The 17,158-nt window shown below is 40.5% G+C and overlaps 1 protein-coding gene across 9 annotated transcripts in view; it reads left to right on the top strand.

The window, feature by feature from the left end:
- Positions 1-3,235, top strand: part of slc4a2b (solute carrier family 4 member 2b) — a 46,275-nt gene extending 43,040 nt beyond the window's left edge. For all 9 annotated transcript variants that reach the window (XM_061921719.1, XM_061921721.1, XM_061921718.1 and 6 more), the window contains 2 exons: positions 1,474-1,647; positions 1,718-3,235. In XM_061921719.1, the coding sequence (XP_061777703.1) occupies positions 1,474-1,647; positions 1,718-1,798 (255 nt within the window). In that variant the 3' untranslated portion in view covers positions 1,799-3,235. The remainder of the gene's footprint in view (positions 1-1,473; positions 1,648-1,717) is intronic.
- Positions 3,236-17,158: the final 13,923 nt, after the last annotated feature.

Below are 17,158 nucleotides of genomic sequence, written 5' to 3'. Positions count from 1 at the left end.
TGTAAAACCTCCTGATGTTTTTTGGTGTTAAAATTAACCACAACATTAGCGCTACATAAAACATTATCGACATTCATAAACTTACCTTAAAAAAAAAAAACTTAAAGCAGGGGTCTCAAACACAATTCACCTGGGGGCCACTGGACGCAGAGTCTGGGTGAGGCTGAGCCGCAAGAAAATATTTCTTAAAAAAAATGTTTGCATACTCCTCAGCATGTCTAGTTGTATAATGACGTTGCAAATTGTATCCCTTGTGCACCGCAACTTTCTCTGTGCAAGTAAGATACGTCGGGGTGCACATGTGCTCAACAAAGAAATGTCGCATCTCCCACTTGGAGATGCTTTCTGGAATTGTCTTTGCTCATCACGAACTTATCTCTTCACTGCAGGCTTTGAAAAACACATGTTTGAGGTTGTGGAATATATTTGTATTTAGCCGCCGTACGGAGAATAATGTTATTTCCGCAATGTGTGTCGTTCCACTTTTCCTCCGTACAGCAACACGACAGTTGGCGGATAATAGCCGGGAAAATACCGGGATAGCAAGCGTAAAAAAGTGACGGCTCCTGGAGTGTCATCCGGCGTCAGAAAGAAATATATGTAATATTCATCGTGTGAGGCAATGCAAGTTAAACAATAAAAAAAGCAAATCACGGTTTGAATTGGTCCAGTATCGGGGACTGATATTACTGACGGACAGGTGTTGCGGTGGGACTGCAGCCAGGCATGTAAAAAAACCCTCGTCTCCATGGCAACGTCTCTGTCGCTTTCACTCATTTGCCACTTTTCCACTAACCCAGGGGTAGGCAACCCAGAACGTTGAAAGAGCCATTTTGGACCCAAATAATACAACGCTGTCAAGCACCATTCATTCAAAACTCGCGGGCCGCACTAACATTAAACTTTCATATTAAGGTGGGGGCCGCAAAATAACGTCCGCCTGTCTGAGAACCCTGACTTAAAACCTTGACCAGCTTATTCATTTTCAGCTTATTATTCATGTTTAAATAATTGTTATAGGAAAGTGTGGAGTTTTCATGTTCTCCCCATGACTGCGTGGGTTCCCTCCACGTACTCCGGCTTCCTCACACTTCCAAAAACATGCACCTGGGGATAGGTTGATTGGCAACATTAAATTGGCCCTCGTGTGTGAATGTGAGTGTGAATGTTGTCCGTCTATCTGTGTTTGCCCTGCCATGAGGTGGCGACTTGTCCAGGGTGTACCCCGCCTTCCGCCCGATTGTAGATGAGATAGGCTCCAGCGTCACCCGCGAACCCGAAGGGGATAAGCGGTAGAAAATGGATGGATTAATATCAACTTCAAAAATCAGTTATTGGACCTCCCTGACTACTAATAATTTGTATCGACCTTGAAAAAAACATCTGTCTATCTGTAGTAGAAACAAAATGAATGAAATACAATGAATAATTCATCAATCTATTGAACCATCACTTTGTTGATTTTGCATCCAGGTGCGAACGCTGCGCATGCACCTTTTCACCTGCATCCAGGTGGTGTGTCTGGCCGCACTGTGGGCCGTCATGTCCACGCAGGCGTCGCTGGCCTTCCCCTTCGTGCTCCTCCTCACTGTGCCCGTCAAGATGTTCCTGCTGCCGCGCATCTTCAACGGGCGGGAGATGCTTTGCGTGAGCGCACCGCCGCCACAAGTCGTTCCTTTGTCCAGAAAAGCACATGACCACATTTCTGTCCTTGCAGCTGGATGCGGACGACGTGGAGCCCACGTTCGACGAGCGCGAGTGTCACGACGAGTACTCTGAGATGCACATGCCCGTGTAGCTGCCCAGGGTGTGAGACTCCTCCCGGAACACCTCATCATCAGCATCACCTATTAGTGACAAAACAAGCCAAGAGGGGACCTTTAAGGCCTACTTCAAGAACAAGCGGTCATGTAGGTTTTTATTATTCAGATTATATAGTATTTCAGGGGATTCCAAATGATCCGACAACGCTATCACGTTAAATTGAGTTGCAAAGTGATTCTTTTAGCCCTGAAAGGTTGCTCTGATTCACATTGAATATGTGATGAATATACAGGATACCTTCCTTTATATTCACACTTACTGCTGTTCAAGTTAGTTTTTTGCATTTGTCATTGTTTTTCTTTTTTATCTTACCAAGTGCCTTACATGACATAACTGTGTACTGGGAGGATTTTGATCCGAGTCGTCTTTTGCCTTATTTTGACACCTCTCACTTTACTTTACCCGCCTCTTGAAGAAGCTAGTAGCACTTTTTTTTTAAAATGAAGACACCAAATCAGACTAGTAAATTTAAGTCAATGTTTTAAAACTCCAAATTTTTATTGTTTTATGCTTACTCACTGACTACCTGTCATTATTGTGTTTTTAACCGCAGACAGGCCCGACACATTTTCCTCCAGCACTTTAGAAGATTGCCCAGCAGAGGGCAATTTACTTTTCTGCTTCGAATATCATTTTAGTTGTTTGGTTTTTTTAAACAGCAAAACACTCACTTACACATTAGAGCCACTAACACATGTTGTTACTAGAACGCTAACATAGTCCGCAGAGTTATAAATACTAAAAACTGTAAAATTGAGTTGTCACTTGGGTTGTTTGTGGGATTGTTTGTTGTCACTACATTGCCAAACTCTCATAGGCTTACCTCCTACTAAAAATGTGACATTCCAGCATTAGTCATTGGCGAGTAACTGTGTGAAAACATATACAGTCAGCTGCATTTTGAGCGAAGACCTGTGGAGACAATCTCAAATTGCGTTGGTGAGAGGGAAGGATCTTAAAGTGTGTGTGGGGGGGGATGTTCGTGTGTGTGTTGTATCTCATGTTTTTTCAGCTGTGGCATGGACAGGTAGCTTTGAGTGTGTCAAAAAAAGAAAAACAACAATGTTCTGTTACTGTTAAGTGTTGATGTTTGCGATATTGTGCCTGTTTGCTGTCACAAATTTGCACAAAATCTCAAGTGCCTGCAGGGTACCTAGCAAGAGATGGGCTGCAAGCATCCAGTAAATGAAAAAATAACTCTTATTTATCTATTGCAATGTGAGGCCTTACTGCTGTTATTGGGGTTATTTGGGACACACACACACTGATGAAGGGGATAGTTTTTGTTTGCTTGTGGATGATGTGAAAGTGCTCCTGTGCGTGTCAGAATGATGAACACAGGCCACTACTGATGTTCTTGTACATTTGACGGTTCAAATATTGATGACAAATAAAAGCTATTTTCTATTTATTGTGGGTGTCTTCTTGGCTCGGCATAGTATTTAACGTCACATGTCGTTATTTATGTTAATACGACAGCTAAAAAGCTAACCGTATCTCTGACATCTGGTTAACTCGGGGTCAGCAACCCGTGGCTCTTGAGCCACATGTGGCTCTTTGGTGCTGCCCTCGTGGCTCCCTGGAGCATTTTTAAAAAAGTATTGAAAATGGAAAAGGACGGGGGGGAAATAATTGTTTTGTTTTATTATGTTTTTTCTTTGACAAACATGACACAAACCTTCCCAATTGTTAAAAAGCCCACTATTTAATATGTTTGTGTGTATGCTTTACTGAAGAGAGTATTTGGTGAACATCGTTTTGTCCTACTAATTTCTTCGGTTCTTGAACTCACCATAGTGTGGACTGTGAGGCAACAGTTTGTTTACATGTAAAATCTTCCACTCCTTTGTCTCATTTTGTCCACCAAAAGTTTCATGCTGTGCCTAAATGCACAAAGGTGCACTGTGTTGATGTTATTGACTTGTTGGAGTGCTAATCAGGCTATTTGGGCTAACTGTATGTACGTATTGCTTCTTTATACCTCATTTGTAGGTATATTTGAGCTCATTCAATATCCTTTACTTTTATCCTCTTTGTATACAATTTAGTTTTGCATGTTGCATGACACATTATCTGTATGTAAAATTGGCTGCATTTCTGATAGTTGTTACTGTGCCATCCGCCATGTTGTTCCAGACCACAGCAAACGTTACCTATCTTGCCTAAGATTGTAATGAATCTATCAAAATAAGACAGCCTGCCGTTTCCTTTAACTTGGACACACCTTTGGCCATTAAAAGCCAGTAATTTCCAGGAGTTATGTCACTTTCTAAACAGCCTCTGATTTACTAATGGAGTCGTTTTGATAGTATGTTATTATAGCTGATATAGACACTTACGTCATGTGTTGCCTTCAATTTAAGACTTTTATACGGCTTTTAATTTTTTGCGGCTCCAGACAGATTATTTTTTTTGTATTTTTGGTCCAATATGGCTCAACATTTTGGGTTGCCGACCCCTGGGTCAACTGCTTAGAATTAGCATTTTCAGTACCCGGATGTTGCACTCAACACAACACAGATGGTGAGTGTGCATTGAGGCCGTGAATTTCATGCTTTTGGGAACTAAGTAGGCAGTGTATATGTTAGTTTATTCATACAGTTGTATATTTATTTAAGTGTACTGACAGAAGTGTTCGCTATGACACACATCCCACTAATTATCGGGTCGCCAAATACTCCAGAATTATCCAATTAAGCTAGATGTATACTTTGCACATTTATGTGTTTTTAATATCAGAAAGTATCCCTTCCAACAATTTGTGTCAATAAAACTATACTCCAAATGTATTTTCAGAGCGCTACATGATGCTAACCACTTGTTGGGGTTAGAAGACAAGGTTGAAAAGATATTGTGCTCATTATTTAATGGTGCACTGTTAAGCTCAACATTAGCAATACAGTTAAAAAGTTGAGTGAAATTTGATTAATGCAATCTAATTAATCTAATGAAATTCAATTATACAAAACCAACTTTTCTTACCTGTTGGTCCCTGCTGTTGTGTAGTTGAGATCTGCGTAAGTACCGAAAATTTGAAATCAAACCAAAACAATCTTGCCTTCCTTCATCCTTTTGCTAAACAAGCCGTTTGGAATTTGCCCCAAGTGGGACGTCTTTTCCAGATGTGACATTAGAGGATTATCCAAATATGGTGCACATTTAACCGGAGTGCTTTGCGTTTGCCCGCCAACTGTAGTCAATAAGCTCCTTATTTTTCTCCATCCTCTTGTTGTGGGGTAGACTGGCTCGTACATGGAAATGTATCCTCCGCTGTTGCCATTTTTAATGCAAAATAGCATAAAGTTTGAACTTAATTTAAGTTGTCATTAAGCTCGTTATAAGCTTTATAACTACAACAAAGACGGCGGGGAGAAGACGCTGTCGAAGTGGAGGCACGTAAGTCAGACCGCCCACAAAATGCACATCCTAGAGAGATGGTCAAAAAGCAGCCTGAAAACGGTCTGTAAAACATGATATATGCAAAATTTTGACCAAAGAACAACTATTACATGTTATGTAGACAACAAGGAAGTGTTTTAACCCTTGTGCAATGTTCATATTGTTGTTACTCAGCCAGCGCTTGTGGGTCTGATGGACCTGTTGCATTTTGTGGCTTTTAATGCCTCACCATCAAACACTTTTATGTTAAAATACTAAACAGGTGTTTACCTTAACCCAATAAACATTTGTTCAGAATTTTACCATAAAAGTGTTTGATGGTGAGGCATTAAAAGCCACAAAATGCAACGGGTCCATCAGACCCACAAGCGCTGGCTGAGTAACAACAATATAAACGTTGCATGAAAAATTTCTCTGCCAGTTTCTGCATCCCACGGGGATTCTTCTTTTGTGTTTCTGCACCTGCGGTTCCCACACAAGGTTGCAACATTGTTTGTCAACATTGCCTGCTCTCATTTTCTCGCACATTTGACCCTCTGATGTTCTGTGTACCTACACTCTGTCCTCCTCCTGTCTAGGCCTACTGGGTGTTGGTGTGGGTGCGTGTGGTACACAGAACATCAATTTCCACACATCTTATATGTAGTAGAAATGTGCAAGGGGGGTGTATGGTGTGTGGTCATTAATATGTATTCTGATATATGTTCTTCACAGAAAATGAGCCAAAGTCAGTGAGTCTCAGTTTGAAAAATTATTAATTGTATTATTTTTCTTTTAAGAAAAAATTTAAACGGGTCCCACAGACCCGAACACTACACAAGAGTTAAATGTAGAAAAAAACAACATCATTTAAATCCTTTAATTGATCATTTGACACAAAAACTTCATTTAAAATGATGTAAAAGCATTGCATGTAGGAAAATGGCTGCCCTAAATTGTGAAGATGTTACTGTAAATGCCAGCATTCCACACGGTCTGTCCCTACAGGCTGTCTCCTCTGTTGGGGGAAAAAAAAGAGGGCAGGATGTTCCCCGAAACAAAGAGGGTGGTACGTTATTTAGTCTGACTGCGACAGAAACAAGAAGGAAAATGGCTGCTTTGCTGCTGCTGTTGCTCAGTGCTGGAGCTTTGTGTACCTGTGCTGATGCACAAGCGGCTTACAGTAATCTTCCAGAAGCCCTCAAGAAAGGTGTAGACTTGTCTCTGGAGAAGCTCCACGCTCACACCGGAATCCAGAATCATTTTCTCTTCTTGAGGAGTGTCACACAGTCCAACCTGGAGGTAATTTTCTTGCTTGAGCTGACCTGTGACCCTTCAAAAGTATATGAGGATTTTCATTTATGTGGATTTAATTCTCTCTATCTTCTCCTCCAGGCCGGATTCGATGTGGTCCACATCTACCACCACTTCTACCTTAAAGCCACCCGATGCCCAAAAGGAACAGTGGATCCAGCAGGGTGTCACTTCAGGAATGACGTTGTAAGCACATTTACGGGAAGAAGAAAAAATGCGGAATGTGACCACAACGGCTTGTCCTTACTTGTTTTTGTTTGCTCCCGTGCAGCCCATGATCGACTGCGCCATTTGTTACAAAACATTCCAAGGAGAAATTGAGCAAGAGCCGAAACCGTACCTCAACTGTCTGCACAAACCGGCCGTCACAGCGGTGGGTCCCTTTTGGTCTGTTCTCGTGTTTCTGTCGTTAAAATGCAGAAATGTCTAACTTATCTCCTGGATTTCTATCGGCAGGAGGTGAAAGTGAGCAGAGTGGAGCATTGCAACAGGTTGGCATACAGCAGCGGAGCAACAAACCTTCTGGCATCGATCGGAACAAAGTGAATGTTGACTTGTGCAAATGCGTTTGTCCTTCTTGTGTACTTATTTTGACTTCTTCTGGAACATTAAAGCATTTGTTATGATCAAGCTATTGTAATGTCACAATGTTGACAAAAATATAATGGAGTTTGAATAAGCAACAAAGTTTCTGTCTATGCATGACCTTCTTTTAAAAGCAGGGGTAGGGAACTTATGGCTCTAGAGCCAGATGTGGCTCTTTTGATGACTGCATCTGGCTCTCAGATAAATCTTAGCTGACATTGCTTGACACGGTAAGTAATGAATAATTCCGCTTGTAATCACAGTGTTAAAAATAACGTTCAAATATAAAACATTCTCGTGCATTTTAATCCATCCATCTGTTTTCTACCACACCTGTTCAAGAAGTTGCGTTAATGGTAAGAAGTCCATCCATCCATCCATCATCTTCCGCTTATCCGAGGTCGGGTCGCGGGGGCAACAGCCTAAGCAGGGAAACCCAGACTTCCCTCTCCCCAGCCACTTCGTCTAGCTCCTCCCGGGGGATCCCGAGGCGTTCCCAGGCCAGCCGGGAGACATAGTCTTCCCAACGTGTCCTGGGTCTTCCCCGTGGCCTCCTACCGGTTGTCATTTATTTATTATTGGTTAGTGTGGGGCTTGCCCTCCTGGGGGTACTTCAACATGAGAGCCTGTTTCAGGGTTACAATATTGTTTTATTTTTCAATAAGTCTCTCAGTTACTTTCCAGCAATTGTCTTTTTCTCTTTTGTTCTCGCTTGAATTCTGGCTCTAGCCCTAACCCCGTCTCTCCTCCCGACTGCTGCTTATAACAGAGCGACAGGTGATTAGATAACAAGGCCCAGGTGGGCCATCTACGCACCTGTCGCTGATTTCGAGGCCGATCTTCGCTGCAGGCCCGCGGGCCATGCCCCCTCCACAGTTGGCTTCAGAATAACAATGTTATTACAAAGAATAAGAGACCTATTAGACTCTTGAAATGTTGGTCTTACTTAAAAATTCTCGCGTTTAGTTGTGTTCAGTGTTAAAACAAATATTATATGGCTCTTAAGGAAATACATTTTAAAATATTTGGCTTCTTGGCTCTCTCAGCCAAAAAAGGTTCTTGACCCCTGTTTTAAAGCATTCAAACCATTTACAATTCTTATTTCTTCCTTGGCTAGAAAAGACATGCACCCGGGGATAGGTTGATTGGCAACACCCAAGTGTGTGAATGTGAGTGTGAATGTAGTCTGTCTATCTGTGTTGGCCCTGCAATGAGATGGCGACTTGTCCAAGGTGTATCGCGCATTCCGCCCGATTTTAGCTGAGATAGGCTTGGCGACCCCAAAAGGGACAAGCGGTAGGAAATGGATGAATGGATGGGCTACAAAATTACATAATCAATTATATTTGTATATATATAACATATATGCAAAATAACATAATAAATTACAAAATAAAACCTGATTTGAAAGTGTTTGCAGCAAATTCAAGACAATAACACTGCAGGATTATCCACGGACCCTGTAATACCACTTTTGTCCTTGTGAGGCAAGAGTGAGTCAAAATGGAGTGAAGCCGGAAGTAAACAAAAGGGTTATCAAAAGCCAGAAAGAATGAAAGCGTATTTACAAAAGGGTCGCACGAACCTTTGTCGTTTGTATCATTTGTGTCATCATTTTTTTAACTGAGTTATGAAGAATTTATTGACTAGGAAATGAAAACTGACCTTTTTACCAGCTAGTTTTGTCTCATGCTACGGAAGTTAGCATTTCTAAATTGTGGTAATAGTGACAGATTGTCTGGCAGCATAGCGCCCCTTATTGGTTTGGAGTGTAAGTGTAACTTTAGCAAGAATACAATAAATACTTGCACAGACTTTTAGAAATATTTTTAGTTTTCCATTATTAGTTAGAAAAACTCCAGATAGTTTAAAAAAACACTTTTAGGTAGTTTTTTTCTTTCCAATTGAAGTAAATCCTTTATGATGTTGCCTCTGGTTAGAACTTACAATTAGTGTTTGTTTGGTTCATTGGCTAAAACCTTTGTGACTAATGTGTTTGGATGTATCCACAGGTGCTACATCATTAAAGACTTTTGCCATAAGCGACCCACTTTCCCGTAAATGTATCCTCCAGGGAGCTGAACCGTGACAAAAGTGGGCCCCACTCACCCCTGTTGACCTTTCGAATTGTTTTGAGTCTCCTCATTGCTCATTGACCTTGTTTCCAGGATGTGGCTGAGTGGGCCAAGAGTGTAAAAACACAGAATGTCATGCAGCTGCATGTTTTTGTCAAGACAAGCCTCAGTGTGACTCCCCACAGGCTTTTACTGGAAGAGGAGATACAAAGTTGGCGCAGAAGCTGCTAGACGGTCCTCGTACTGAGTCCTTAGCAGCCTGAGCAGGACTTGTTTTGGAGCTTGGTGTTTGCTGGAGAGACAGACAGACGGACACAAAGGGTTGTTCACCCCGCAGTGGACTTTCACTCTGAGGAAGATGGCGGTCGTGTTGAAGCTGCTGCTGGTTTGTGTTGGAGGAGCCCTTCTTCAGTCGGCCCAAGCCCAGGATGCCTACGATCAGCTCCCAGAAGACTACAAGAAAGGAGTGGATCTTGCCTTAGTGCATCTCAACTCTCATTCTGGGGTGCATCACCATTTTCGCTTCCTGAGAAGTCTGGATAAGTCAGACACTGAGGTAAAACTTCCAAATATACAGTAGTTCACTCCATTTTTTTTTTTAAACTATCATTTTATTCATTTGAAGCAAGTGATTTATTAATTGTATACATTTAAAGTGGAATGTTTTTAGCAACACATTTGTTTACCTTTGATCATTTAATTTGTGCTGACCTACTATACACTTTTTGTTTTCATGCACAAGTTTTCCACATATTTTTGTGTGTTTCAAGCAAATTGAAGCATTTAAACCAGGGGTGTCAAACTCATTTTAGATCGGGGGCCACATGGAGAAAAATATACTTCCGAGTGGGCCGGACTGGAAAAATCTTGACACGATAACTTAAAAATAAAGACAACTTCAGATTGTTTTCTTTAATTAAAAATGTATGTTGTTGTTGTTGTTTTTACACTTACATGTTGCGGTTATTGTATTCTATCTTTATTTGTCGTTATATATACTTTTTTGAATGAATTATGTGATAATGTTCACCAGTCAACTCATTGGTGTTCATTTTCAATCTATTAAGATAAAAAATATATATCAAAATCATATTACAGGTTGTTATTTATGTAGTTTGCTCATTAGTGTAGTTTATTTTTTTACATATGTTGCATCATCTACAAAGATACAAAGATTTGCTATTCTGACATCTAGCGGACACATTTAGAACAGCAGTTTATTCATTCAAAAATGATGGCTGATTTTTACGCTTAGTAAACTCCTCCTGCAGGCCCAATAAAACCTGTTCAGTTTGCAGGCCTGATCCGGCCCTCGGGCCGCACATTTGACACCCCTGATTTAAATTCAATTTAACAGCACACTTTGAGATTCAGGTCAATGCAGATTGGATTATCTTGCATACATCCTCCCGGAGCATTCATGGAGTACGTTATATATAAAAAAAAAATATATATATATATATGTGTATATATATATATATGTATACATATATACATACGGTATGTATACATATATATATACACATATATATGTAAACATATTTATATATACATATATATACACATATATATATATATATATATATATATATATATATATATATATATATATATATATATATATATATATATATATATATATATATATATATATATATGCTTCATAGGTTTGAAATTGAAACAGAACATTAGGATATCTCCTAAATATTTGTAGTGACCTCTATAGGGACTTTCAAATTAAGTATTCACATTTAGATTGCATGCAAAGAGTCAGAAAATATATTTACTGTCAAAAGAAAAAAATGCCAAACATCCCAAAAAATTGTTTGATTGATAAATACTATTATTTAAACATATTTAATTTTTGGTTGTTTGTTGCAGAGTGGCTTCAACGTGAAATACTACTACCACCACTTTCAACTGAAGCCCACCAGGTGCACCAAAGGAAGGCCTTCCATGGAGCGAAAATGTCCCTTCAGGAACGACAGAGTGAGAAATAATATGATGAACACTTTTGCATGTGAACATGAGGATCATTGACCGCATGTCCTTGCAGCCTCTCATGGACTGCGCGGTGTGTTACAAGACTGAAGAAAACGACATCCGAGCTGAACCTACGCCTTACGTTCACTGCATCCAGAGGCCCAGACTCACTCAGGTATTTCCTGTCTTGATAGGCTAAATGGACAAAAGTCTTGGGACACCTTTTAATTTAAGTTAAAGTTAAAGGGCCAATGATTGTCTCACACACACACACACACCCACACACACACACAAACACACACACACACAAACACTAGGTGTGGCGAAATTATTCTCTGCATTTGACCCATCAATAAGAGGATGCACTTTTTTGTTTTTTTAAACGTCAATTTGGCAATTGTTTGCTTTCAGTATGACTAGCAAGTCCGTAAAACACATACATTCTCCACAAAATATTTACACAAACACATCCTGTAGATATTATTAGGACACTCTCTTTCAGGGATTGATTGAGACTCTTATTAGTAGATTGCACAGTACAGTACATATTCCGTACAATTGACCACTAAATGGTAACACCCGAATAAGTTTTTCAACTTGTTTAAGTCGGGGTCCACGTTAATCAATTCATGGTAATAGTCCACCCAGATTACTTAGTTCTACAGCTGTCCAAAATGATGAGAAGTGACTATAATTTTAGTTGAACAATTTATTCAACAAAAAAGGAGTAAGTACAAACAATAGTAACACCAGCGCTGGTAGATGGAACCGAGCTAACTAAAAGTCGAAGCAATCTCTAAAATGGTCGTCAGCCTCTCACACTTATGTCCATCTTGGCTGCAACACCTTGACCCATTACCTCCCTGCTTGGCACTCAGCATTAAGGGTTGGAATTGGGGGTTGAATTACCAAAAATGATTCCCGGGCGCGGCCACCACTGCTGCTCACTGCTCCCCTCACCTCCCAGGGGGTGATCAAGGGTGATGGGTCAAATGCAGTGAATAATTTCGCCACACCTAGTGTGTGTGTGACAATCACTGGACTTTGACACGAATGAAACTGAAAGTTAACATTCTTCTCCCTTCTTCTCGTTCCTGGTACCTCTTCTTCCAGAACCTAAATGAGATTCAATGTGTGTGTTTTGCAAGGAATAGGGAAACACAGGGTGCATTCATGTCATGTCCTCCAACATAATGCTCATGTACAGTTTAGTTCAATCCGTCCAAAGGTGGAAAAATAATCGTCTAACAATATCCCAATACTTTTGTCCATGTGGTGTATATTTGCTGAGGTCATTTTAGCAAGTGGACCTTGAAGAACAATTGTTGTTATTAATCTCATGGTTTTTACCCTCTAATTTAAGGAAATGGTGACGACCAGGCAGGAGAACTGCAAACAAATGAACTACAACACCGGAGGTCTGACACTTTTAGCCGTGCAAATGTAATACAAACACACAAAAAAACCGGTGTAATGTCAAACAAGATGCTAATAAATCTTAAAGTAGTGTGTTGCATGAATCTCATATTGCAAGACAAATCTTAAAGTAGTGTGTTGCATGAATCTCATTTTGCAAGTGGAACAGCTTTTATGCGACAATCTAATCCATCTTTGCTGACCATTTATGTAAGGTTCATTCATTAAAAAAATGTATTTCAAGTGTGTGGAGTCTTGTCGTCTTTCACTTAAAGTTTGCCGATTAGGGAAGAACGGGCCTGTTTGTCAGGTTTTCGCTAAAAGGCTCTGTTCAAGCGTATGAAAGCGAATGGAGTCCCTTGCTGCTGTATTTCAACTCTCTTGACTTTTGCCCAGGCGCAGATGAGGAATAATCTCCCTTTTATTTATTATTATTACTATTATTATTATATATTTTTTTTTTCTCCCTTTCTCTCTCCTTTCAGCCTCTGTCTGCCTCTGGCCTCGTATGGGTGTGTGTGTGTGTGTGTGTGTGTGTGTGTGTGTCTGTTTTTGTCGTCTTACTTGTTATATGTTTGTGCCATATGTCCTTGGTTGGTTTGACCTGAGTGGGGTGTGAGGGTGGGTGGGTGGGTGGTTTGGGTTTTAGGGGAAACGGTGTGAAAAATTTACTGACTTTAAAATTGTACTGTTTCAACTAGCACTTTTTTCTGTCTATTTGAAAATGTCAATAAAAAGAGTTGTATTAAAATTATTTTATGGGAATTTACAGAATAGGTATAAGGCTTATCTACATAGTCTTTTCTAGAGTGAGACTTTTTGTATTTTTTGTGTAAACATTTTTAAAATATTCAGCTCATCAGTGTTTTTAAAGTTATTTTTAGCATTATTTTGGATGGATATTATATAGCTTGGAAGTAAAATGGTTGTTAGACATCCACTTGCCAACCCTACCGAATTTTCCGGGAGACTCACGAAATTCAGCGCCTCTCCCAAAAACCTCCCTGGACAAATTTTCTCCCGAAAATATCCCGAAATTCAGACAGAGATGGAGGCCACGCCCCCTCCAGCTCCATGCGGACCCGAGTGACATGTCGACTGCCTGTTTTCACGTCCACTTTCCCACAATATAAACAGAGTGCCTGCCCAATGACGTTATAACTGTAGAATGATCGAGGGCGAGTTCTTGGTTTCTTTTGTGGGTTTATTGTTAGGCAGTTTCAATAACGTCCTCCCAGCGCGGTACCAAAAAGCAGTTTGTCTGCCGTAAACAGCAATGTTGCGACACTCTTAAACAGGACAATATATACCATCTACTGTGCATGCATATGTGACAATAACATCTACGGCTTTTAGAGCAGTGTTTCTCAACCTTTTTCAGAGATGTACCCCCTGTGAACATTTTTTTAATTCAAGTACCCCCTAATCAGAGCAGAGCATTTTTGGTTGAAAAAAAAAAGATAAAGAAGTAAAATACAGCACTTTGTCATCAGTTTCTGAATTATTAAATTGTATAACAGTGCAAAATATTGCTCATTTGTAGTGGTCTTTCTGAACTATTTGTGATTCAATTATAAATAAAGATTTCTACACAAACTGCGATGAGGTGGCAACTTGTCCAGGGTGTACTCCGCCTTCCGCCCGATTGTAGCTGAGATAGGCACCAGCGGCCCAGCGACCCCAAAGGGAATAAGCGGTAGAAAAAGGATGGTTGGATAGCTGTAAATATACTCCTCCCCTCTTAACCACGCCCCCAACCAAGCCCTTCGCCCCACCCCCCACCTCCCAAAATCGGAAGTCTCAAGGTTGGCAAGTATCCCTCCATCCATCCATTTCCTACCACTTAACCCTTTCGGGGTCGCGGGGGTCGCTGGAGCCTATCTCAGCTGCATTCGGGCGGAAAGCGGGGTACACCCTGGACAAGTCACCACCTCATCGCAGGGCCAACACAGATAGACAGACGACATTCACACACACATCCATACACTAGGGCCAATTTAGTGTTGCCTCTCAACCTATCCCCAGGTGCATGTTTTTAGAGGAGGGAGGAAACCGGAGTACCCGGAGGGAACCCACGCAGTCACGGGGAGAACATGCAAACTCCAGACAGAAAGATCCCCAGCCTGGGATATAACTCAGGAATACTCAGGACCTTCGTATTGTGAGGCACATGCACTAACCCTCTTCCACCGTGCTGCCCGGTTCTTAGACTTGATGCGAGCAAATAATGCCAGCTGTGGTTGGTCGTCACATTTTTTCTGGGCTTGGTTGTCACACATCCATGCGTATCACATGCAGGGTGGCCTAAAATATGTTTGGTGTTTATAATCCTTACTCATTTTGTGCTGAGCTATGTTAAGATATGTATTTGTGAACTTTGCAATTCAACTTTCACGTCACAATGAGTCAGAGTGTCATGGAATGAGAATGAGTTAAAAAATTAGTGGTATACAGTTTTCACCTTAATCTTTAATTGAAGATGTTTCGAAAATAAAATAAAAAAGCGCCCATTTTTGAAGAACGATTTTGTCTCTTGGTGCATTGACAAGCACCTAGTTCCAAAAACAAATCTCATCAACAGTGAGAGTGAACTGTCAAGAGTGCTACAGGCCTCCCCTCCCCTCACTATAAATATAGAGGTGGTAAATATAGAGGGAATGGGTGATTACAACACACATGTGTGATTACAACATATAGCTTCTATTCGCACCTACTCATAAGCAGATGATTCAATAGTCATCAAGACGAGCAGAATATTTCACTCGTTGAAGTGAATTAAACATGGAAATAGGGCAGCAACATGACGCACGCTTGCAGCCAAGCTTTTTCCCAACATCCTGACTTTCTCATTTAGCTTAATTGGGTCAACAAGATGACATAATCAATATACATTTTTTATGTGCTGGATTTCAAATTAAATCCTATTTTGTATTTATGTATTGCATGTATGGAGGAATTGAGCAATAAAGAATAATCTTTGAGGTCTTTGAAAAGCAAATTTTTTTCTCAAAAGAGCAAAACCAGCAGATGGCAGACTAGAGTTGTGCTGGCCTCAAATTGACTGCACTACTGCCGTAATCCTTCTCAAGAAGACCACAACTCAAACTGAAACACGCGTTACAGTTTGCTCTGACATGAAAAATAAGTGATTACGTCTAAAAAACTCATAACTCTGGTTTTCTGTTACAATCTTGACACGCAGTAAGCCGGTTGCGTGCCGTTGCAATAGCAACCAGTATTTGCAAGCACGTTCATTTAACGCCATTACGGTAACTGTATGCCATCTGTTCACTCTCACACAGACGATACTGCACATTTGAGTATCAATCCGATAACAAGTAGCAATACCGATATTTTACTTAATTTTAAACAGATATTTGAATGTTTTTTGCGTCAATTTTTTGATTATTACAACAATCAAAACATAATTACACACAATAAGGATTTTATGGAAGCAGAAAATATCAAGAAACCTACATATATTTGTATTTGTATTGCAACAATTAAGTAATACAAGTATCCCCTTACAGTAGCAAAATCAAGTTCCATCCATCCATTTTCTACCGCTTGTCCCTTTCGGGGTCGCGGGGGGTGCTGGAGCCTATCTCAGCTGCATTCGGGCAGAAGGCGGGGTACACCCTTGACAAGTCACCACCTCACCGCAAGGCCAACACAGATAGACAGACTACATTCACACTCACATTCACACACTAGGGCTAATTTTAGTATTACCAATCAACCAATCCCCTAAATTATTATGCTCGATCCACTCAACGTCCATTGCACCGGTCGCCCAGGGGGGTCCCCACATCTGTGGTCCCCTCCAAGATTTCTCATTGTCATCCTTTGGGTTGAGTTTTGTCTCGCCCTGATGTGGGATCTGAGCCGAAGATGTCGTTGTGGCTTGTGCAGACCTTTGAGACACTCGTGATTTAGGGCTATATAAGTAAACATTGATTGATTGATTGATTAATCCCACATTCTTTTTTTCCTGTACATTATGGGTGTCTAATTCAGTAAAAAAAAAAAAAAATTCCATTGCGTTTTTTTCAGGTGGTCTGTCATAATGTTTTTAGCATTCAACCAGATATTGTGAGTTTTTGTATTAGTCCATCCATCCTTTTCTACCGCTTGTCCCTTTATAAGTGTTCCTTAGAATAGATATACCGGCACCTAGACACAGTTTGTTCCTCTAATTTGGCCCCCGAGTCAAAATAATTGCCCAGGCCTGATATATGGAGATATCTGCTGACGTCACACTTGGGGAAAATGTCACAAATTGGGCATATTCCAAACGGCTCATTTGGAGAAAATATAAGGGAAGGCAAAATTGTTTTATGAACACCCCCACAATCAGTTGATTGTGCAAAATAATAAAATAAAATGAAAAACTTTTGACTTTTTGCCCCCAAAGGCACAGGCGCGCATCAAAATGTAAAAAATATTATCAAATGTGTAACATTATGAGCAATACAACACACACATATTAGTAATAGCAACAAAAAAAATAAAAATCGTTTTTCTGGTATCCATTGGTGTTGATATTTGTATCGACCCTCCCACCCCCTCCGAGCACACACACC

The sequence above is a fragment of the Nerophis ophidion genome, linkage group LG15 (assembly GCF_033978795.1).
Source record: "Nerophis ophidion isolate RoL-2023_Sa linkage group LG15, RoL_Noph_v1.0, whole genome shotgun sequence".
Taxonomy (NCBI): domain Eukaryota; kingdom Metazoa; phylum Chordata; class Actinopteri; order Syngnathiformes; family Syngnathidae; genus Nerophis; species Nerophis ophidion.
The sequence above is the reverse complement of the archived record's forward strand: the minus strand, read 5'-3'. Positions and strand labels throughout refer to the sequence as shown.